This window comes from Crocodylus porosus, unplaced genomic scaffold (genome assembly GCF_001723895.1).
Source record: "Crocodylus porosus isolate Cpor-Errol unplaced genomic scaffold, CroPor_comp1, whole genome shotgun sequence".
Taxonomy (NCBI): Eukaryota; Metazoa; Chordata; order Crocodylia; family Crocodylidae; genus Crocodylus; species Crocodylus porosus.
In genome coordinates this window covers 30,511,090-30,521,963 of record NW_017728917.1, presented here as the reverse complement: position 1 = coordinate 30,521,963, position 10,874 = coordinate 30,511,090, and the positions used below count along the sequence as shown (strand labels likewise).

General features: G+C 43.3%; 1 protein-coding gene across 1 annotated transcript in view; it reads left to right on the top strand.

The window, feature by feature from the left end:
* The window catches only part of SYN2 (synapsin II), a 306,075-nt gene that overhangs the window by 209,811 nt on the left and 85,390 nt on the right, over positions 1-10,874 (top strand). Inside the window, exons 8-9 of the mRNA XM_019537021.1 lie at positions 6,033-6,107; positions 8,574-8,676. Coding sequence (XP_019392566.1) covers positions 6,033-6,107; positions 8,574-8,676 — 178 coding nt within the window. The remainder of the gene's footprint in view (positions 1-6,032; positions 6,108-8,573; positions 8,677-10,874) is intronic.

Below are 10,874 nucleotides of genomic sequence, written 5' to 3'. Positions count from 1 at the left end.
AGCTGACTTCCTGCCCTTTGGGCAGGGGGCTGGACTCGATGATCTCCCGAGGTCCCTTCCAGCCCTAATGTCTATGAAATCTATGAAATCGATTCATAGACATTAGGGCTGGAAGGGACCTCAGAAGATCTTTGAATTCAGCCCCCTGCCCCAGGGGCAGGAAGTCAGCAGGGGTCTTAGGATCCCAGCAAGGTAAACATCCAAATGTTTCTTGAAGGCATTCAAAGTAGGTGCTTGAACCACCTCCGGTGGCAGTCTATTCCAAACCTTGGGGCTCAGACACCAAAGAAGTTCTTCCTTACATCCAGCCTGAAATGGTCATGGAGGAGTTTGTGACCATTCAATTTTGTCATCCCTTGGGGCACTCAGGTGAACAGGTGTTCCCTCAGATCCTGGTGAGCACCCCTGATAAACTAATAGGTGGCCACCAGATCACCCCTGAGGCTGCACTTTTCCAGGCTGAAGATTTCCATAGCTCTCAGCCTCTCATTATAAGTTATGTTTTCCTGACCTTTGATCATGCACTTGGCTCTCCTCTGGACTCTCTCAAGCTTCTCCACATCCTTTTTGAATTGTGGGGCCCAAAACTGGATGCAGTACTTCAGCTGCAGCCTCACCAAGGCTGAGTACAAGGGGAGAATGACGTCCTGGGATTTGCCTGAGAAGCATCTATGAATGCAAGCCAGTGTTTTGGTCACTTTACTAGCTGCAGCATCACATTGAAGGCTCATGTTCATCTTGTGGTCAATCATGACCTCCAAGTCCCTTTTTTCTGTAGTGCTAGTCAGCATAGCACTGCCAAGCCTATAAGGATGCTGTGGGTTTTTCATCCCAAGGTGGAGAACCTTGCATTTTCAGTGTTAAACATCATCAGGTTCTCGTCCACCTATTTGCTGAGCCTGTCAAGGTCAGCTTAGATCGCCTTCCTGTCCTCAGGTGTGGATGCTTTACCCAAGAGTTTGATGTCATTGGCGAACTTGCCCAGTCCACTTCTGACTCCAATGTCCACATCATTAATGAAGATGTTGACTAATATAGGCCCAAGGACCCTTTGAGGGACCCCCCTGGTCACAGTGCACCACAGTGATTCACTTCCATCAACCACCATCCTCTGGGTCTGACCATGGAGCCAATTCCCCAGCCAGTGGATCGTGGTGATGCTGAGGCCACAGCTGGCTACTTTTGCTAAGTGGTGATCATGGGATACCAGATTGAAGTCTTTTTTAAAGTCAAGATATATGACATCAATCTCTTCCCCCTTGTCCAGGTGATAGGATGCCTGGTTGTAAAAGGAAATAAGATTGGTCAAGCAAGACCTACCCACAACAAACCTGTGGATGGCCTCTTTAATAAACTTTTCTAAGACCTTCCCAAGAAATTGAGGTCAGGCTGATGTGCCCATAGTTTGCTGGATCCACTTTCCTCCCTTTCTTGAAGATAGGCACTACATTGGCCTTCTTCCAGTCTTTGGGCACTACACCAGAGCACCAGGAGTTCTCAAAGATCCATGCCAGAGGTTGGGCTATGATGCTCGCCAGCTTCTTGAATACCCTGGGGTGTAGGTTGTCAGGGCCAGCTGACTTGAAGGTATCCAGCCTCTCAAGGTGTTCCTTCACAAAGTCAGCATTGATGGAGGGTAAAGAATCTCCCTCACCCAGGGCTTCCCATCCCGTAATGGGCAGGGGCATCCCATGGGGCTGGTGAAAGGCCCATTTAGCAAGTCGGCTTTTTCCTGGGCATCAGTTGTCAGTTGACTCATATGGTTTAGCAGGGGTCCAATGTTGCCCTTGCTTTGTCTCCAGCTCCCCGCATATCTAAAAAAGGACATTTTTGTCCTTGATACCTGTAGACAGTTGGAGTTCCATCGCAGCTTTGGCTTTCCTGGTTTGCTCTCTGCAGGTTCGGACCAGTGCAGAATATTCCTTCTTGGAGGTGGATCCTTCATCCTTTGTATCCATTGTTCCTGGTCTTCCCCAGGGGTGCCCTGGTGGACAATAGGCCTCTGCGAATAGGCAACTATTCAATTCGGATTCAGATTTGGCCTTTTCAGATTCATCCAATTTGATTCAGAGATTCGAATCACTTTTCTGGTTCGATTCAGCCAAATTATCCAGAAAAGATTTGGAGAGATTCAGAGATTCAGCCATAGGGTATAATGGGGAATCAATGGAATATCTATAACATTGTTGTTTCTTGGCTGATTCAGATGAAACTTGCAAGGGTGGTAGCACCTGCCAGCATGCGGAGGGCATGAAGCCTTCCAAGGTTCAAGGTGATAGGTGCACGGGTTTCTGAGAAACTGCACTTCAAAGTTCTGAAAGCAAAACTCATGTCACGTGTGTGTTAAGCCACAGCATGGTGAAAACTGCAGGGATGGTAGCTCTTGCTGAGGCCACAAAGTCTACCAGGTTTCAAGGAGATAGGTGCAGGGGTTTCTGGGAAGCTGCACCTCAAACTGCTGACAAGCAAAACTCATGACATTGGTGACACTGTGTATGTGTTAAGGCACAGGGGGATGAAACAAGTCTGCCAGCTGTCAAGGAGATAGGTGCGGGTTGTGGGGGAGTCTGGGTTCTGGGGCCATGTACCTCTGGCCGCAGGCAGGCAAAGCTAGGGGCATGGGTGCTTGTGGGACTGTGTGTGTGTTCAGGTGCACCTTTCCTGGCACTGGGACCTCTGCACAACACAGCAGTGTGCCCCCATGAGGACTCCTCCTTCCCTACAGCCTTAGTCCAGTCCACCACTGTAAACAACAACAGGTCAAAATAACTTAGCTGGCTCAACAACAATAGCACCAGCAGCACCAAAGGTACCCAGATGGAACTGTCATAGGGCCTTTCTTTTTATAAAGGGATTGACAGCAAGAAGTATGTCTTCATCAAGGAGAAAGGTGCATCAATGACCTGGCAGATGGCATAGAGTGCACCCTCAACAAGTTTGCAGATGACACGAAGATGGGGGAAGTAGTAGATATGCTGAAGGGTAGGACTAGGATTCAGAGTGACCTAGAAAAAATGGAGGATTGGGCCAAAAGAAGGTTTAACAAAGACAAGTGCAAAATCCTGCACTTAGGATGGAACAATCTCATGCACCCGTACAGGCTGAGGGTTGACTGGCTGAGCAGCAGATCTGCAGAAAAGGACTTGGGGGTCACAGTGGACAATAAGCTGAATTTGATCCAACAGCATGCCCTTGTTCCCAAGGAGGCTAACGGTATCCTTGGCTGCACTGGTAGTTGCGTTGCCAGCAGGTCAAGGGAAGTGATTATTCCCCTGTATTCAGCACTGATGAGGCCCCATCTGGAGTACTGTGTACAGTTTTGAGCTCCCCACTACAGAAAGGATGTGGACAAATTGGAGACAGTCCAGTGGAGGGCAACAAAAATGGTTCAGGGGCTGGGGGACATGACTTCTGAGGACAGACTGAGGGAACTGGGCTCATTTAGTTTAAAGAAGAGAAGACTGAGGCTGGATTTAATAGCAGCCTTCAGGTACCTGAAGCAGGGTTCAAAAGAGGATGGAGCTGGACTGTTCTCAATGGTGGCAGATGCCAGAACAAGGAGCAATGGTGTAAAGTTGCAGCAAGGGACGTTTAGGTTAGATATTAGGAAGAATTTTCTCACTAAGAGGGTAGTAAAACACTGGAACAAGGTACCCATAGAGGTGATGGAATCTCCATACTTGGAGATTTTTAAGACCAGGCTAAACAAAGCCTTGGTTGGGATGATCAAGTTGGGGCTGGACCTGCTTTGAGTAGAGGGTTGGACTAGATGGCCTCCTGAGGTCCCTTCCTTCCCTAATTTTCTATGATTTCTATGATTTCTATGATTCTAAGTAAAGATGTTTTGTTGGATATATGTTACTCATGGTGTGTGATGGCTTATCTTGTGTTTTGATGTTTATTATGTTTATTATGGAAAAAAATGAAATAGAAAAATATATCTTAGGAAGCTTTTGGGTTGAAAAACCCTTTGTCAGGCTGAGGAAGCACCTGCAGTTGGTGTGTCTCCTAGACCTGGATGAAAGAAATAGTAAAGAAGCCAGAGGCTGGCCTGGCATACAATGCAGGAAAAAAAGTCAGTCATTGAAAATGGAAATGGAGACATCAGGGGGTGAGGGATAGGCTGGGGCTGAGGTGGGGGGTGGAAGGGGGATGTAACAGTACTGGTAAAAGTGCAGAGGTACCTGGGGAGTCAGATCTTCAGCAGGTTGCAGTGTGTCAGAATTCCACTGTGTATATTGAGTCCATGAGTTTGTGGGGGAGAAGACCTCATGGGGGCATACTGCTGTGTTATGCAGAAGCCCCAGCACCAGAAAGGGTGCACCCGAACATACACACAGTCCCACAAGCACCCATGCCCCGAGTTTTGCCTGCCTGTGGCCAGAGATGCAGGGCCCCAGAACCCAGACTCCCCCTGCACCTATCTCCTTGACAGCTTGCAGGCTTTGTGGCCACAGTAGGCCTTAGCAGGCCTGCGGTTTTCACCCCCCTGTGCCTTAACATACACACAGTGTCATCTACATCATGAATTTTACTTGTCAGCAGTTTGAGGTGCAGTTTCCCAGAAACCCCTGCACCTATCACCTTGAAACTTGGCAGGCTTCATGCTCTTAGCAGAGACTACTACCCTTGCAAGGTTCATCCAAATTAGCCAACAAACAACAAAAGTTATAGCTATTTCATTGATTCCTCATTATACCCTACGACCAAATCGCCGAATCTTTTCCGAATCTTTTCCGAATCTATTCGGAAGCTCCAAATCAATTTGCAAAGCCTAAAGCTTCTAGCAATTCAATTTGGATTCATAAATTCGGCCTCTGAATTGTCTGAATCATCTCCGAATCTGAATTGCGATCTGAACTGCGATCTGAAGCTTTTAACAGCCCTAGTCAACCACTGTTCACTGTTCTTGATGTACTACCCTGATGTAGCGGTCAACCACTATCAATTTACCTCTCAGCCTTCTCTTCTATATGCTGAAGAGGCCCAAGTCCCTCAGTCTCTCCTCTTATGGCTTGTCTTGAAAGTCCCTCATCATATGGGTGGCTCTTCTCTAGACCCTCTCTAGTTTTTCCACGTCCCTGTTGAAGTGCAGTGCCCATAACTGGACTTTTGTTCTTTGTTGGGCTTTGACTTCTGAGAGACTTAATAGTGGTGAGATCCATTACCAAAGTAATTTTGACTACTCCTTCAGAGTATATTTAAGACAGTATCACTTAGAAAATTAAGGATGTTAGATAAAGTCCAAAAATAAGGTTACTGTTGGAAAAAATTCACCTTGCTCAGAGATTAACACAAAAGGCAGAACCTAGGTTCACTTTATGTGCCTTGAATGGCAATTCCAGCCATAAACCTGCCATTTGGGCATTTATATACAGTTTTTAATTCTGCTCCACAGGCAGTGTGGACACAATATGTGACCAAGCATAAGTCCAAAAATCATAACCAGACAAAAGCAGGGGTGGAAGAGGAGGATCCTTCCACGTTCTAGCCCAACTTCTGAGTAGTTAAGGCACTTTCACCATGAGGTTCTAGTCCTCCTTCACTTAGATGGGTTTAATCCTACATCTGCTGCTCTCCAGCTCAATACACAAACCATCAGGCCATAAATTAGATATTATCTTGGCCCCTCTTCAGTCCTCCTTTTAAAGCTGGTCACCATGGAAGCCAAGAGAGGGAGATATTTGTACAACCACAGTTTTATACTTGTAGCCATTTTACGTGTGTCAGCAATTTAATTATAATCTTTTACTAGTATCACAGCTGAGTAGTAACAGTTGTCCTAAGCACCTGTAGATGTGAATATGTAAAAGGGTGTGAAGGAAATAAAATTGCCATTTCCATACTTTATAACATCTATGCACTGCATTTTATGGAGACTTATGTTTTATACATTGGATATTCTAGTGCAAACTGCAGGATTGAAGAATGAGATAGCTGTTCGTATGAATTCATGTAGGAACAAGAACAACTTGAAAAAGAAAGAGTGAAAACATAGAAATCCTGATTGTCTGTCATTTTTTCTCACTCAGGCGGACTTCCATATCTGGAAACTGGAAGACAAATACTGGCTCTGCAATGTTGGAACAAATTGCTATGTCAGATAAGTAAGTACAGCTTCATATAGGAGTTAATTAGAAGCTTAATTAAGTTCCTTTTTAACTTAATTAAAAGCCACATTTCTGATTCTGGTGCTACTACTACTAAATGAAGGTCCTAATTTCTTCTGAAAAAATCCATTAAATGACATAAAAGGATATAAGCGTGCCTAGACAAGTCAAAATTTAAATCTAAATCTAAAACTGTGCACTTGCCTTGGAGTCACCTGGGATTCTCTCAGGACACTTTTGCATCAAGACCAAGGTCTTATCCCCAGCAGACTTTTTCACCTGTTGTTTTAAAGTTTTCCTATCATGCATCTATCAACAACTTTTCCTTAACTTGGGTTAAACTTTCTCTTGCTACTAAGTAGTCTATTCCTATGTTCACCCATACACCACATTTTCTGCTTCCTGACCTCCTGAACAACCTACTGGTTCGTTCTTGAAAACTCTGCACAGATACAAGGCAAAAACTATTTATAAATAAGTGGATGCTATCAGAACAGTGAGTATATCCAGAGATGTTGCAACTGACCAGCATCCAAACATCACTAGTTTTAGAGAAAAATATTTTGCCCAAACGAAAAACAGCAAATTATACATTACAAAATGTTCCCATCTGGAATTTTTAAACATGTACAAATTTTAGTGGACAATATTTTGCTTAAAGAAGAAGCCTTTCCACTGGAACATACTTGAAATAAAAAAGTACACAGAATGTACAATAGATTTACTTGGAAAGTATATTGTTACTGAAAATATTTATTTTTGAATAAAAGATTTGTCTCTTACAGTCCAGACTCTCTTTCCCTGAAATTCTACAACAATATCAACATCCCATTTTAATTGCATCAGGTTTTTTTTTAACGTAAATTACTGTGATGTGACAGTCATTATTATGAGCAAGAGGCTAGATCAAGAAAGAGGAGGAGATAGGCAGTAAAAAGAATAGGTCTCACTTCAATGTAAATATTTTATCATTGACTAATGCAGGGAAAGTACATGATAAATATATTGTTTAAAATATAAGTTTCTCTTCAGTTTAAATGTAAAAATGAGAGTTGTAAGTCCATGGATTGGGAGAGCTGTGATATTTGGCGCCGTGCATCATTTCAAGATTGTACCATGAAGGTCCGTGGGCTATGTGTAGAGAGTTTTTGTAAATAAAAATTCTAGGACAAGTGCCATCTTGCACTCAACTCATGGTTCTTCATTTAAAGCTGAATACTAAAAACTGAAGACAGAATACAGATGCATGCACAGTAGAATTGTGTGATTCCCTATATCCTCTATTCAGTCCTTCCATACTCTGTGCAGCAATTGCTTTACTCTTTTTTTCGGGCAAGAAAATCCTATATTAATTCACTAGTCAGTTACCCATGCTTTCCATTGTAAGGAGCATCAAATGGAAAAACCTTTCTTATATTAAGAACTTTACCTCATATTTACTACTTGTTGTAGAGGAAGACTATCAAACAGGATCAAAGGGTATTGTAACAATCTATTTTTCTGAAGATAAAAACTTTAAAAAAAATGCAAGAGGAATGTATTTGAATCTAAAAATGTCCAGTTTAGTATACTATGCTATCTAAAATATTAAAGAATGCTGAATCAATACTATATCCCATATGGAATAACCTGTAAAATGTAACAGGTATAATAATTAATTTGGCATCTCAAACCTTGTTGACTTACTAAGTTATTTTTAAAACCCATATCATTCTTACATTACAATACTATAGATCAGGGGTGGGCAAAGGGATTGGCTCCACAACATACTCCATTTCCCAGCAGCTTCTGCCTGCATCACAGCAGCTGGTTTCCATGAAAATACCAGGAGCAGCAGGGCTGTGATAGCATAGCCAGGGAAACCAGCCCAAGCAGTACTGGTGAGGCACACAGCTTGGCAGGGAGCTGCTCCAGAGCCAGGGCTGAGACAAGGGCTGGGATCTTGTGGCAGAGCTGTGATCTGCTCCTCTCACGCACCAGGCAGGGGCACGTAAGCAGCAGATCACAGCTCTGCCCTGGCTCTGGACCACGCTGTCACTGCTGCAGAATCCTAGCCCTGGCCCTGGAGCAGCTCTTCACCCAGCCGCATACCCTGCCAGCACTGCTTGGGCCAGAAACCCTGGCCTCCCACAGTTATGGCCCTGCTGCTCCTGTCATCTCCGTGGAAACTGGCCTAACCACATACGCAGGGGCTGCTGGGAAATGGAGTCCAGCTGCCAGCCAAGTCTGCCATTTTGCCCACCCCTGCTATAGACGTTCTATTAAATTCTATAGACTGAATTCCAACTCTCTATATCATTTTCTATTGAACTGTATAAGACTTCTGTATAAAGAACTATTCGACAGTTTCACTGTTAAATGATTTATTTATAAGTGTAGCATTGACCACCTTGAGTGCATATTTGGTGGATAATAGATGAAAGATAGGATGAGACTCATAGAAATGTTCTTTTCACTCAACAGATACAAGCTCTGGGTTGACACCTGTTCTGAACTGTTTGGTGGTTTGGATATCTGTGCTGTCAAAGCTGTACATGGCAAGGATGGAAAGGATTATATTTTTGAGGTAAGAGTTGTCTCATCATATGCTTTTACTTATTAAAAGACCTCAGTAAAACCACTTCCTGTAAGATTAGGCTGTCATTCTGGGTTGGTTGTGTCTCAGGGTATTTTTGAACAACGTTTAAGTCATAATGCAAGGCCACATGTCCAAGTTAGTGGCGTTGCTTACTGGAAAATATAACCATATCATATGGTAGTGTTTTCTAGTCTTTGAGGAAATGTACACAAACTACAAAACACAGCCAAATGTAAATATCATATTTTCCCAACCCTTATGCTTCTCTTCCTGAGGGCTCACCAATATTACTTTGGTGGAAGATTTATAGACAAAAATGTCCTGAAGGAACCCCAACAAAATTATATCTCTCCATGGAAAAAGAAATTAAGAACATAGTAGAAACCATGTGCCTTTTTCAGCCTGAAATATGATTTTTGAAATCTGATACCTCATGAACCACTAATGCAAGAAGAGATATTGTTATGTATTGTTTTGAAAAGTATGAGCTTTTAACCCTTGTCATTTTTGGGATATTTTACCTCAAATTTGTCATTGATCACAGCCAAAAAATGAGTGATCCCAAGTTATTTATCAAACCACCCAAGATCTTTGCAGTATTCCAGTGCCCTTGGCTGCTGCTTTCCATTTTACTCAAGCCATCAAAATTGATGAAGATTGCATAATTTCACAGCCCTACAGGCAATGCTGATTTGCAGAAACAAAAAAGCAATGGTGATTTTATGCAAACCACCAAGGTACATTGAGATTTTCAAGTTTTACCCTCTTTCTAGTTAGTCATATCTGCCACTAGTCATAACAGCACAAGGTAAAGTTAAACCAGAAGGTTCTGGAGTGTATGCTGATTTTTTGTGAGAATCAGAAAAATAAAGACACAGAACTTTAAAAAATGCCATTGGGACTCATCTGTCATCAGTATTGATTACTAAGTGCTGTCTTGGTAGAGTGTAGCTGAGGAAATATGGCAGCTTGCCACAAATCCTCAGTGCCATAATTTTCAAAACTTAATCACTATGTCCCTTTGATCTGGAAGAATGGAAACCACAGTAGTCGCATTTCTTCCATCTGTCCATATCAAAACTATGATATACAAATCCTGCAGATTGAAGAGAATAACTCCATTCCAAGCTCCCCTAGTTTAACTCCTTCTCATATGCTGCAGATATCTAAATCTGCTGTGCTTCTTCTGAGTGGTAATTTTAATTTTTTTATTAATTTGTAGAACTTAGAGAGTAAGAAAAAGTATTCTAAAGATAAACCATTTTTTAGCTTGCTTCTAACCTAAGCCCACAGAGCAGAGCGTTTACAGGGTTCTACTATGACTTGGAGGTGTGAGTTCAAGCCCTTCTTGGAAGGCTGCCTCCAGCTTTTGCAACTGTAAATGGGTGACCAGATATGATGCTTAGATCGGTTGTTCCCTTGCATGCTGTTGAGATAATAACTGGTGTCCCTTAACCCAATGGGCTGCCAGACCTTGACTTGAAATATAAAGGATCGTTCTTGGACTCAAAGTTTACCATGGACATAGAGCACAATTCTACAAGTTGCTGAGCCAATCTAGGAAAATTGACCACTCCCCTTAAGGCCAAAAGGCAGTTCACACCTTTCTGGATCAGGCCTACAGCATTCAGTCAGCATGAGTACCTGTGAGAATTCATGGGAGGAAAGGTAAGCTGCAGATGCAAATGCAAATATGATACCTCTCCTGCCCTAACCTTCTATACCAGACAAGCTCCTGCATTTTAGATGATTACAATTCTAAACAGCAGAACAGTTTCAGAAATTGATCTCTATCTTTCCAGGAGCAGTAAATGTATAAAAACTAGCTAATTGCCCATCAATAATGATGAATTTCAGGGAGTGTTTACATGGCCCCCCTTCCCCTCCCCCCGGCTCACCTTTCAGGGCCAGCCATGTAAAGACTCCCTCTGCCACCACTGCCTCTTCCTCCAGCCTCTGGTGCAGGGGTTCCCTTCCCCCTCCTGCCTCCACCTCACAGCAGGGCTTCCCCCCACTTCCCAACCCTCCCCCTTCCCTGCCCGCTCACCTTCCTCCCTCCCCACTGATCTTTGAGAAGATCATCATGGAGCACATCTGCGATGGGCCGGCCTCAGAGATGATGCTCAAGGGCAACCAGCATGGTTTCATTAGGGGCAGGTCATGTCAGACCAACCTGATTGCCTTTT